Source organism: Heliangelus exortis, chromosome 6, assembly GCF_036169615.1.
Source record: "Heliangelus exortis chromosome 6, bHelExo1.hap1, whole genome shotgun sequence".
NCBI lineage: Eukaryota > Metazoa > Chordata > Aves > Apodiformes > Trochilidae > Heliangelus > Heliangelus exortis.
This window is the reverse complement of record NC_092427.1, coordinates 27,285,048-27,297,989: the sequence shown is the minus strand read 5'-3', so window position 1 is coordinate 27,297,989 and position 12,942 is coordinate 27,285,048. Positions and strand designations below refer to the sequence as shown.

At 36.6% G+C, this 12,942-nt stretch overlaps 1 protein-coding gene across 1 annotated transcript in view; it reads left to right on the top strand.

Annotated features, from left to right (window-relative positions):
* The window catches only part of MYO3B (myosin IIIB), a 183,510-nt gene that overhangs the window by 107,791 nt on the left and 62,777 nt on the right, over positions 1–12,942 (top strand). The window contains exons 25-27 of the mRNA XM_071747394.1: positions 3,149–3,228; positions 7,203–7,280; positions 8,937–9,142. Of these exons, the coding sequence (XP_071603495.1) occupies positions 3,149–3,228; positions 7,203–7,280; positions 8,937–9,142 (364 nt within the window). The remainder of the gene's footprint in view (positions 1–3,148; positions 3,229–7,202; positions 7,281–8,936; positions 9,143–12,942) is intronic.

The following is a 12,942-nucleotide window of genomic DNA, read 5'->3' as shown; positions in this document are numbered from 1 at the left end:
ATTAAGCAGAGGAAAAAAAGAGAAACACTGAGGCTAAATTCCCCACTGACACATGTGAATCCCAGAGAACTTAGTCTCTGATTTGGTAGACACATAGGCAGGAGCCCTAATTTTTCAGTTGAGCAGTCCATTGAACTGAAACCAAAATGCTTGTGAATAAAATTAAACATGTACATGTTTATAAGAGTAATTTTAAGCATTAACTTCTCTCCCTTGCTTCATGATTGCCTTTTCAAAAGAAAAAAAATTCAACAAAAAAAATAATTTAATTGGTCTATTTTATGGAGATAGATTTAATATAGGTAGTATTTTATATAAGTCTACATGGATGCCACTTATATTTTCTCTGAAGTATTGTAGTAGGTGTGAAGCTAAATTTCAGAAAAGCACAGTGCAGTCTTTTAACCTTTAACAAGTTTAACCTTTCAAGGAACCCATGGCAGTTTTAACTGGCTATTTTATTATCTAAAAATGTTTGTTCTTCAAATATTGATGTTCCTCACAAAGTGAAATAACATTTAATTATTTTTGGTGTGTAAAGTAATAAATGACCTTGTAAATGAAAATCAAATGCAGGGACAGGTACCCAGTGTTTGCTTACTATAAACACTATGCTAACTCAGGGTGAAACATTTCTTACTATGTAGACTAATATTCAAACCACATTTGTTCTGTTTCTTAGTTTTAATTGGTCAGACATGTTAAAGATAGACAGTTATTTTTCTGAACAATAAACTGCTTGAGTTGACTAATTTGTGAACTTTTATCAAAGCATCATTTTGTGTTTGATCTGAAAAGAAAATCCTAATAATATTTTTTCCTGTGGATTTAATCTTATGCTACAGTTCTGTAGATATTAGTTACCTGGAATTCACATGGCACATGAAATCAGCACTGATAAGAATCCATTCCTAGAAGGAAGTAATGAACAAAATTACAATATGTAAAGTTTTTTTTAAGGAAGAATTGAATGCTTTGGGGTTGGGTTTTTTTGTTGTTGTTGGTTTTTGTGAAGTCACTATGGGGTTTTGATTAATAAAGAGATTTGTTTATTTATTGTCTTTGTTTGCCAGATCAAAAAAATTACATTTAGTTTTGCATGAGGAACTAAGGTTGAGCTCAGGGATATTAATTACAAAACCTAGAAACCTAATGTCAGCAGTGAGTCTGGTGAACCTTGAGCAGCTGTCTAGGAATTCTGACTTTTACTACATTGTTAGAGTTTTGTAAGTTGTTATAAAATGAAACAAAATGTTAGTCATGTTAAACATTTAAATTTTTTCTCTTCTCTCAGCTCCCCTCCTTTATTCCATGTTGTGTCTTAGGTTTTCTAGTGCAAAGTTTTCAAGCTTTAGATTTGCTAATCTGATACCTAGCCAAGAATCAAGCTTTCCAGGTTGTCTGCATTTGCTCAAAAAGGGCAAAAAGAGTAATGTGTAACATACAAAAATATCATAATTACAGCTAAGAGGAAAATAAATTCACCAACTACTCGCTCATGAAAATCCTCATTTTTAATGTTAAGGAGATATGTGTACATAGCATATGTACCATATTTGTATGTAGATACACAAAATTTTCGTAACAGTTGCAGTTCTCATTAACCTACACATTATAGCCTAGGGCATTTTCCAAAAGGTGGACATAACTTGTGTTCTGCACTGTGATTTAGGCTGTCAGGTAGCATACACTGCTAAATCTGGAAATGACATGACAGTTTTGCAGCGTTGCATCAAGCACATTGCCAGCAGCTTAGAAGAATAATACTTTTTAAATTAATACAGAATGTTTGATTTGCCTCTGAGAATGTCATTGCTGTGTTTGAGTGCTGGCCCCCAGACTGTTTTCAGGGAATTGGTATTTTTATTGTTCAGACAAAAGTAAGAGCACAAGTTCCTTTCAGCATTATGTGGACACTGGATTTGCTCTGCTCCCTGGTGGAGTGATTACCAGCCATTAAGTGTTCTTGGTTTTCGTTTTTCTCATCCTGCCTCCTTACCAGTTAGTTATAGTTTAGCAAAACTCTGAAGACTGTGGAGTTACTGGCTTTCTGTAAAGCAAACAGCTAAACACTGGAGTTGATGCAAACAAGGCACTTAGCATCTGAAAGAAGTGTTAACACTTTATTTACATTTAAATTAAAATGGACACTTATTTATGTGTTCTCTTCTGAAAGGTGTGTGGTACATCTGCAGAGGCCTATTGTTTATTCATGCTGTAAATCCTTTGAAATGTGTTAAAATGCTTCCCACTCATTATAAAAATCCTGCCACCCATGGATTAGGGCTTTGATGTCACCAATCCTGCTTCAAAGGGTTCTTTCAATGCTATTAATCACAGTTTAGCCTCTGAAGATATAGCCAGAGAAAACATTTGGACATCTTGTGCTAGACTTGCTAAAACTTTGAAATACACAGAGTGTCTTGCATATGCACAGTCCCATATCACTTCCTCTCTCTTCTCTTCTCTGAGCCTTTATTTTGAAAAGCTATTTTGTGATGACTCGGGCTTTCTAGAAGTTCAGAGGAAAAAGTTTATTACACGTCATACTGTACATTTAAAAAATAGGCACTCATCTTCCAGTTTTCACCACAGTGTATTTTTGCCTAAGGAACTGAGTCAGTCTTTAAAATTCCCAAGGGACAATAAGATTGGGGATTAAGCAGCCCAATAAGTCAAAAGGTCAGAAAAAAAGATACCGTCTTATCATTTTCTCATCTCCTTCATTAGTTTGTAAGCTTAAGATGCTGTCTAAACACTTGAGGATCCACACGATTTCATAGAAACGAGATTGTTTCTGCTGTCTTTTTCTCTTCTAAATCTCTCAATGAGTCACAGAGAAATTGATGACTAGTGATTGAGCTGTATGCCTTTGTGCTGTCATTGTTTTCATCAGCTCAGTAGCTAAGGTCAGTGACATACCACCTTATCACTGACTTTTTCCTCTCTTTTAAATCAACACTGCACTCTGTCATGCCCGTGTTGAATGCTCTGCAGGCACAATTGGTAATGAGTGGGGTGTGGAAGAAGTGTGGTGGTGCCTGCTATTTTTAGTACTATTGTACAAGCTGATTTTCCGCCATATAAATTTTCCCCTGCTGAGCTTCTTGAACAGTTTTGCAATATGTATTTCTTTCTCCCTGTGCAGGTAACTTGGCGCAGACCAGAGCCAGAGTGACAGCAGCATCGAGGTCTTTGCCTCCACAGCTTAATGCTGGGCGTATCAAGGTTAGTAGCCATTCCCTTTGAAGGCAGGCAATTGTTCATAAGATACTACAGCAAGACTGTGGCCTGGGTGATTAGTTGAAATAGGTCTCTGGTAATGTTCTTAACAAATGAAAGTCTGCCTTAATGCCAGAAAACATGCACCTCACCTGGAAGAACTGTTTCCAGTTTTAGCGAGGCCCCTGTTGTGGAATCCAGTGATGCATCAGTTTACTACTGGTTAATCTTTAAATCTTTACAGTGAAATCTCAGTTACAGTGATACTGACAGCCATATTCCTCTTGATTTCAATGCGGTCAAGGTTTTCCTCTGCCAATTTTTGCATAGAAAGAGGTTTAATTGGGCAAAATTAATACTGTGTGTTTAGCAGAATGAAAAGCAAAAAAAAAATTATCTATTCTATTTTTATTCAACTTGCAAGTGAAAAACCAGGGGACATTTGTGACTGTTAGATGACCAGAAAAGAGCAACTCAGCAAAACTACTGTGTTTTAAAAAGAATAATTGGAGAATAATTGGAGATATATAACTGGGATAATAATTGGAGAGCAATTAAACACTACTGGATTTTGCCATGAAAGTATGTGGCATAGTTGCAAAAGGATTGGATAATTTTATGGCAGTTAATAGGATGTGTTGCCAATTGAGTTGAGGAAAACCCTTTTGCCTTAAGCTGATAGCTTGTGTACTCCCTCCCTGCTTCCTAATAGTACTGTTAGAGTTAGCTTTGTCAGGGGCTTGAGGGGGGGGTTCTTTACCTCCAAAGCAAACAGTAACAATTTTTAAAAACAACTGTGGTAACAGCACCTGTTCAAAAGTCTATGGGTTTTCTATTTCAGTCTCTGCTCTTATTAGGACCTCATGCTAAAATGTTGGTACAGTAATTCATGTTACCCAGACATCTGTGTCCTTCACTGTACCTGCAAATATGAACGTGGATTTCAGAGATTTATTTCCTCCCTGGTATAAACACATTTAGTACTGACAGAAAGATAACAGCCTTTCCAATTTTCTTGTGTTATACCAACATTGGCTTCCACATCCAGCTACACAGCATAAGCTTTGTAAGCATGCATTTTATTGAGACAGCTGGAATGGAATAGAATATGTCTCTTATAAGCTTTAATAAACACAGTTTCACTACGTAGTGTTTAAGTGTTTTTTCCTCAAGCTTAGAATTTTTAAAGGAGTGTCAGCACAGCATTATTCAGCAAATGTTATTTTGCAATTTATTAAAAATGCTAAACAATTTTGCTTAATTTATTATATGTATTTTTAGGAGCCTTTCTGCTTAACTTATTCTTTTGTTTTGCAGTATTTCATACCACAACAGCAACAGGTGTGGTCAATATGAAAAAGTAATAATTTCCAGTGACTTCATAAAGTGACATGATGTCATAAGTCACTCTTTTAATATTGTTTCAAAAGTATTATAACCATTTTTTTAAGTGATGTAACAGTTTGCCTTTTCTATATCAAACTTTTACATTTCATTTGTAGTTGTATCAACATCTAGTGTATGTCCATACTACTGTAGTGTAAAAATGTGACCTAACAGTTGAAATATTCTTCATTTTAGTTTAAAAAGAATAAGTAGTGATTTGAAACACAAGATTATATCATGGCATTTGTATTATGTTCTATTATTTTCTGACAACCCAGTTGTGATGAAGCTTATTGCCTGTTTTACATACAATTAGTGCTCTACAGGCTTCATAGACATGCAGTGTTATAAATTACCCAGAGAAAAAAATTCTGAAAATTCTTGCAGGAGAATCTCCCTTCTTTCAGAATCTATTGGAATTTTTCTAATGGAAACTTCAAATATTTAATGTAAAAAATATTTCGAAATTGATCCTAGTCCTTACAGGCTGCACCAGATCTGACTCTGCAACTCTGTCTCATAAGCAACTCTCACTATACTGGTTTTACCCCCGGTTTCTAAGAAAAAGTGTAGTACATCTCCTCTCCGAGTGTTTCTGACCATCTGTCTTTCTTTGTATTCACTCCCTTCCCCCCAGAAAAAACAAACCAAAACAAAATCCTTTGAACCCAGCAGGCTCTAGTAAACTATACTCAAGAGAATGGCAGTCTCAAAGATCATAAGATTCTACAGGTTTGGTGAAAATAAGCAGCTGTGAAAAAGAGATGCTTATGGTATCCTAAGTTCATCCTTTGTTGGCCAGGAGATACTACTCTATGTATGACTGAAAGATCTTGAGTCCTGAACCTCCACCAGTAGTATCACTGAGAGCCTCTTCTTCTCTCAGCAGTCAAGAATCCAAATTAAAAGATCAAATTCATGGACTTTTGGTACAGTCCTCAAACTATTTGCCTTTCCTCTTGATTTGGTGTTCTTTATGATATAATGGTCTGTCTTTTAACATTGAATATTACCAGTTATTCTGAACTTCCTGTCAATATTCTCTGGTATGGCTTTTGTCTTCTACCTGACCTTTAGTAGAGATTTAGATATCAATTCTCAAAAAGCAGTTTTCTTCTCAAGATAGCTTTGAAACATTCCCATATCCTTCCCCATGGACATGCCTATGGATCTGATTAGCTCATTGGTGTTTACTTTGTCAGGTAATCTCTAAAGGTGTTTGATGTTATCTGTGCTGATAAAGCATTTTTCCTGAGATATGTTACAGAGTTTTCTGTTAACATTCTTAAAACGGAAATCAAATTGCAGGTTTTGTTCTTTTCTCATGCTAATGCAAGCACACTAGTCTTAGATAGAACATTACCAATTACAGGAATATACTGAAATTTTTATGGTCATCCTTACATAAATCTGTCTCTCTTTGCACCATCTGCATTCTGAATCTTGTCTCCACAAGTTTTCTTTCGAGTTCTTCCCCAACACAAAATCTCTTTCCTTCATCTATCGCTGCTTAGTACTTAATTTCCTTTATATTTTGCATGCAGTCTCCTAAATATCTCCTGAAGGTAAGAGATACAGTTACTTTATTGAGAGCTGTAATGTTTCAGCAATTACTCCTAGTGTTGAGAAGAGTGGTCTTAAGTCAATGAGCACTGTGAATGATCCTATGGAGCAAAGTCCAGAAGTGTAGTACAGGTGCTGACAGCATTATCTGGTTTATACAGATGCTGCCTGGTCAGAGCAGATGGTAAAATGCCACAAAGCAAGTGGATGCTAAAATGTTGTTAATGCTCCATGCAACCAAGATGCTGGTTGATTTTCTTTAATTTTGTTGAGCTGTTATACAGCAACACAATCTGCTTGTGATTGGTAACCATGGTTATATTAATTCGGAAATTCAGATGTCATTTTGATAAGAACTGCTGTACTGATAATATAACTAAAATATACAATGAGCAATATGTTTGCTGTCCATGTATACCCTCTAAAAATGACTCCTCCCAAATACTGAAAAAGCAGTATTTGAAGCTGGGGAAGTTCAGCAGCGTAAGACTGTTGAAATTCTTGGCATCAAAATGGCAATTTAAAGTAATTAATAGTAACCACAACAGCAGAAAGGATTTACACATTCTGAGATTACCTTCTTTCTTTGCCACTTGTTATCTGACAGCAGCCTTTTTTTCTGTATGTGAGCAAAATAAGGCAGCTCAATTTTCTTTATGGTCACTACAAAAATGGCAGCTCTTCTTACATAGAAAATAAGACCTGATGGAGTTCGTTGAAGAGGTGGTAAGAGGAATGCTTTTTAGAAGTCATTTATAAGGTACTGCATCTTGACAGCTGCTTCATTGACTTAGTTTTATAGTGTAATAACAAAAGTGTGAAATCATTCAGAACACCTAGAGCTCTCCCTGAAATCAGTGCGTGCCTTGCATCTGTTAGAAGCTGGCATTCCCAGCTCTGAGAAGGAACTCTGAAGTACTCAGACATGAAGGAATAACCATAGGAAAAACTGAGCCCAACCTTCATGGGTGAGGTGGGGTGGGTCTGCAGTATTTCTGGGACACCTCTAATACCTCACTTTTGTCTTCCAGGTTGACACGATGGAGGTGATGCGACACCCTGAAGAAACAACTAACATGAAGCGACAAACTATGGCTTCATATTTTAGGGTACAAAAGTTGAATTTTAAACAAACATTTTGGTGAAAAGATCAATAGATTTCTCAAAAAAAAAAAAAAAAGTGGGATTGCAAGATAAAGGAGAATGATAGGAGAACTTATTCTATTGTAAGGCCTTTGCTGATCCATGTATCTTCTTTTGATATTTTTTTTCATGTTTGTGCTTTTATAATTTCACCAGGTGCACTGACAACAGAATCTAGAGTCTAGACTATTTCCATGTAAAGTGCTGAAGGTTCTAGAACAAGTCTCTATGAATTGAAGACTGATTTTGTGCAAACAAAATAACTGTGATTACTAAAACCTTCCTCCATATTTTTTCACAAGCTCAGGCATGCATGCTTTCAAGATTAGGATTTATTATGTGTCCTAGTAAGTAAAAATATTCCATCTTTTGGAAGTACTGTTAAAAATCACATTAATTGCCATTTTATCCATAGTAATCCTGTCTGGGGCAATGTATATTCTGTATGAGTGTTTAAGTCAAACAGGTGAGGAAAAGGCATTGAGAATGTTTGAACTGGGAGGTTAGGAGTCAGGAAACCCACATGCTAATCCAGGGCTGTTGTTTAGTGTTTTTTCCTTGTGATCAGTGCAAAATGGAAAAGTTTTGAGCAGCTGTTCTTCAGGCTGCATTTGTAACATGCAGAATGGGAAAGTTCATAGCACTGTGCCAGCCAGTGTGGGTCAAAGCTTCATGTGGGAATACCTCTCTTCTTTGTCACTCAAAATAGTACAAGGAAAGTCACAGAGAAAGCTGAGGTATACTGAGAAGTTACCCCAGTGTGAAGTTTACAGGGACACACATCCAAATTTATCCAGTAATACAAGTGTGGGTTTAAAGTGCCTTTGCAACTGCCTATGCAGTTGTCAGCTGTGTAGGAACTGTGTAAAAAAGAAATTTAAAAATGCAGCCTATAGCATAGCTACCATAGTGAGCTTAAAATTTTGAGACTGAATGTACTTAGAATGATAGAATGGTTTGGAAAGGATCTTAAAGATCATCTTGTTTCAACTCTACTGCCACACATCCCACTAGACCAGGTTGCTCCAGGCCCTATCCAATATGACCTTGAGCACTTCAAGGGATGGGGCATCCACAACCTTCCTGAGCATGTTCCAGTGTCTCACCACCTTCACACTAAAGAATTTTTTCCTACTGTCTAAATCTACCTTCTTTCAGTTTAAAGCCAGTACCCCGTGTCCTGTCACTCCATGCTCTTGTAAAAAGTCCCTCCCCAGCTTTTCTGTAGGCCCCTTTCAGGTCCTGGAAAGTTTCCAGAGCCTTTTCTTCTCCAGACCAAACAACCTCAATCTCTCAGCCTGTCTTCGTAGGAGAGGTGCTCCAGCCCTCTGATAACCTTTGTGGCCCTCCTCTGGATTTGCTCCAGCTGGTCTATGTCCTTCCTGTTTTGGGGGTTTCTGAACTGGACATGGTATTCCAGGTAGTCTCACAAGAGTAGAGTAGGAGAATCACCTCCCTTTACCTGCTGGTCACACTTCTTATGATGTGACCCATGATACGGTTTGCTTTCTGGGATGGTCAACATTACAATTAAAATGCAACTTTACATATAATATTGCAAACAGATACCTCATACTTAAGTAATTGTATTTTTGTCAACTGTGTGCTATTTTCCTCACTAGTATTCCCTTATGGACCTTTTATCCAAAATGGTTGTTGGACAGCCTCACTTTATTCGCTGCATTAAACCCAATGATGACCGAGAAGCACTGATGTTTTCTCATGAGAGAGTTCTGCTGCAGCTCAGATACACTGGGATTCTGGAAACTGTCAAAATACGACAAAAAGGGTATTCTCATCGCATCCTCTTTGAAGAGTTTGTGAAAAGGTAAGACTTCTATTTCATGGCTGTACAGAAAGTTCTACAGACAATGGTTTCAACTTTCATAGTCTGATTCTCTAGTGATAGCAATGACTGTCAGAGATCAAGAATATAAGAGGGATCTGAGCTCTGATGGAGAAAAGTCAATGTGAGACCAGCAGTGAGCACTTACTATTCAGTAGCAAGCCTGTCCCTGTGCTTCCCTCAGTAGAGGCAATGAGTGGAAATGTTGCATCATACTCAGATAATACAAGGATCTGGAAAATCAGTGACCTTCAGTCATCATACGAAGAATGCACATGTACTTAAGAATGAACTGATATAAAAGTTTCAGATGTGGAAATATTTGTTGTAATAGCTTCATAGCCTTCATAGTAACTTATCTGGGAGGGTATCTATTGTAACCACATCTCTGTTCACTTGAATCCTTGCTACAACTACTCTTACTAGCTTCAATACTATTCTCAATCTCAAGAAGTTATAAATTTGATTTTGGAAGTGCTGTTGTCTTTCTGATGACAAAATATATTTCTATGATCTTTATTATTTTTGTCTAGATTTAAAATATGGTTTTTTTTAATGTAGTATTTGCTGTTTTCCAGGCTGCGGGATTGATAATTCAGTAAAGAAGCAGAAGCAACACAATTAAGCAATCAGATACTTAACAGCAGGAATAGTGAATGGCAGTACTGAGCATTTAGTGATTTTTTCTGAACTTGGGTTTGCTCATCCACACAATATAGAGTTAATGAATCTACTGAAGGCAAATCATTCACATGATGCTAGAGGGAAGGAGCTGATTGTGTTTTCAAGAAAGAAGAGACACAAACAGTTTCACAGACCTTTCTAAAATCCAGAGATTGGGTAAATTTATGTGTGTAAATCAGTTATTTGGGCTTGCAAATCTGGGGTCCTTGCAATTAGAGGTGTTGAATAACAAAACTGTAGCTTAATTAATTAATTTTGAAAAAATATGAAAATTTCTGGTTCGTAATATATTAGTATGCCAAATGAATATGTAATAGGAAAACACTAGAGATATATATCCCAGGAAGGATAACTAACGCGTTCATTTGACCATCAAAGCAATTTAATTTTCAGAAGAGATTTCCTCCCACCTTTTTTTTTTTTTTTTTTGTTACATGACTAATTTTAGTAAGGTCACACGATTCTAAAGCAGATTTAACAAAGGGGTTAATTTTTGTGATCACTAACACTTCTTTGCAACATTCTGAAGAAGCTGAAGGCAGAATTATTAACCTTAACTTTTATCCAATTTACACATAAGTGAACTAAGAATAACTCTGCTAAAATTAGTGTAAATTGAGAGGAAATTAGGCCTCCTCTTATCAGTAGATTCTTTTCATTCAAAAGTGCACTGAATTTGAGTACAAGCTTGAAAAGCAATGGTAATGAAAGCAGAACTGACTTTCCAATCATGCGAATAAGAGCAAGTTGTATTTTAAAATTTTGTCAGATACTCCCCAAGCTTTTAGTCCAACTCAATGTAATTTTTTCAGGAAAGAAACTCAACATGACGAGGGCAGTGGGGGGAAGATATAGCTATTTGCCCAACAGCATAGAGGACTTCCTGAGTTCAGAATATAAATAGGGGGTGGGAAAGGGGATGCTCTTGCTCCTTTGTTCAGTTTATGCTTTATCTTTAAACAAATTCTATTCTGTTTTATTCTTGAAAAAAAAAAGAAAAAAGAAAAAAGAAAAAAAAAAGGAAAAAAAAAGCTAACCATGCTTTTAGAAGCTATCAATTGAACAAGAAACATTTTTCTTCAATTTACAGCCATGGCTAGTCAAGTGTTTTTAGGAACTAAGTAGTTGAATACATAAAAATGTTTGAGAAAACAGGTCAAATGCTAAACAGATTGGCACTTCTTTGTTCATAATCAAAAAGATATTAGGCAAGTATGAACAAGAGTTTCAAAATGTCAGTAAATTTGAGGATATCAAAGATTTTCTAAGCCAGCAAGTTAATTGGTATTTTGATCCTTTTGAGCAACTTAACAACAAAATGGATGAGCCAGCACTTTTTCTCCCTTGATGTTATTAAACAAATAGGTGTGCTTCTTATCTGCCTGTTCAATAATGCTGTTTTGTAAACTCTTAGCAGGAAATATGAGGACAAAACAATCACAGGCAGGGAACAGAACTATTCAGGGTTTATCAGGTGGGAGGTAAACAAAAGATAAAACTCTTGTCTAATGTTACCCTTTACTGTCTTCTGTTTTCTTGTAGAACAGATTATTTCAGTGTTGCAAACCTGGAAGTTAGTTTATTCTGTTAAAAAACAGATGGTGAGGAGAGGATATAATTGTAACTCATTCACACAATGTTTCTTCATCCAGATATACAACCATCTGTTTTATGTATATAAATATACATGTTCTTTTAGTTAAACTAGGAAAATGAAATCTGCAGCCCCTTCTAAAACACTGTAGACCTGTTAAGCCTCAGGCACTTCATCTTTGTTGGTCTTGTCTTTCACTCCATGCCATTGTGTGTCAGTCTTCCATGTTTGCATTGAAGCAGCATGGCCCTTTTCTCAGGTTGGAATCCCAGGTTTCAGACACAAGTTATTAAGCTGATCAAGCATCTAGATGTGTCTGGCTTGTGTGGCCACAGAGTGCCCATGCAGGGCATACCTGCTAAGGGAGGTGTGCTTTCTAGATGGCACCTGCTCTGAAAGTCCAACTAGATGGGATGTTCCTTGCTCTATGTAGTGTCCTAGCCTCTGGAACTTCATATGACATAATGTGGTGTGCAGCTGTGTTGTTACCACATATCCCCTCTCTGTGTACACCTTATGTAACAGTGATCCCAGTGATGTTGCTTTCTGCTTTTTTGGTCCCAGAGTGCAAATTTGCATAAGGTCACTGTTAGTACAACTGGCACACAGTCTCTAAATGGTCAGTGTTGTATTTCTCATCACCTTAATGAGTCATGTTCTGTGTTGAGTGGAAAGGAGTAAAAGCTGGTCAGATACTACAGAATCCTGTTCAACGTGTTACCTCACTGCATACTTTTTCTTCTCATCCAAAAAATTCAGTGGTAACAGAGAAAGGGATTTTAGCCTTTTGCACCTCATGCTTTTCGGGTATCATTGTCCATTCTCCACCTCAGGCCAGTACATTTTAGGAGAGATGCTTGTTTTGAAGAGAGAAAGGGTTAATCATTACTTTGGTGAGTTAGTTGTGTAGAATTGATGTTGCCTTTAAGTCTGGAATGCAAATTGAACTTTAGTAAGATACACTGCTATAGCAGTAAATGGTGCTGTTTAAATGCTATTTGAGCAGTTCCACAGTTCACCCTTTACAAAGAAGAGAAATTGAACCATTTGTTTACAATCAACTTATCTAATCTAAAACCACAAACACTAAAATGCCTTGGCCATAATTAGGTAGTTGATATATAGAGTAATTCTGAAGTTTTCAGTATCATAGCATACTTAGTTGTTTAATCTTATCTCCATATATCCTAGCTTTGCAATTGCTGATCTGGAGATAAACTCAGCTTCTAAAAAAAGCTGGTTTATGCCTAATGACTATTAACTACAGGTAATCCCATTTTAAGGTAGGGTTGGTTGGTTTGTTTGTTTATTTAGGTTTTGGGTTTTTGCCTGGAGTACTGTTCGTGACCAAAACGACTGGTTAAGTAATATATAATTGCAGAGCTTCATCAGCTCTGGATTCTTCTGGAGAGAAATTACTGTTCTTAGTCTTACTGCTACTGAGAATGTCAGTCAAGTAGTGTTAGGGAATATGTAGATAAGTATGTGTCATGTGTAGGGAATT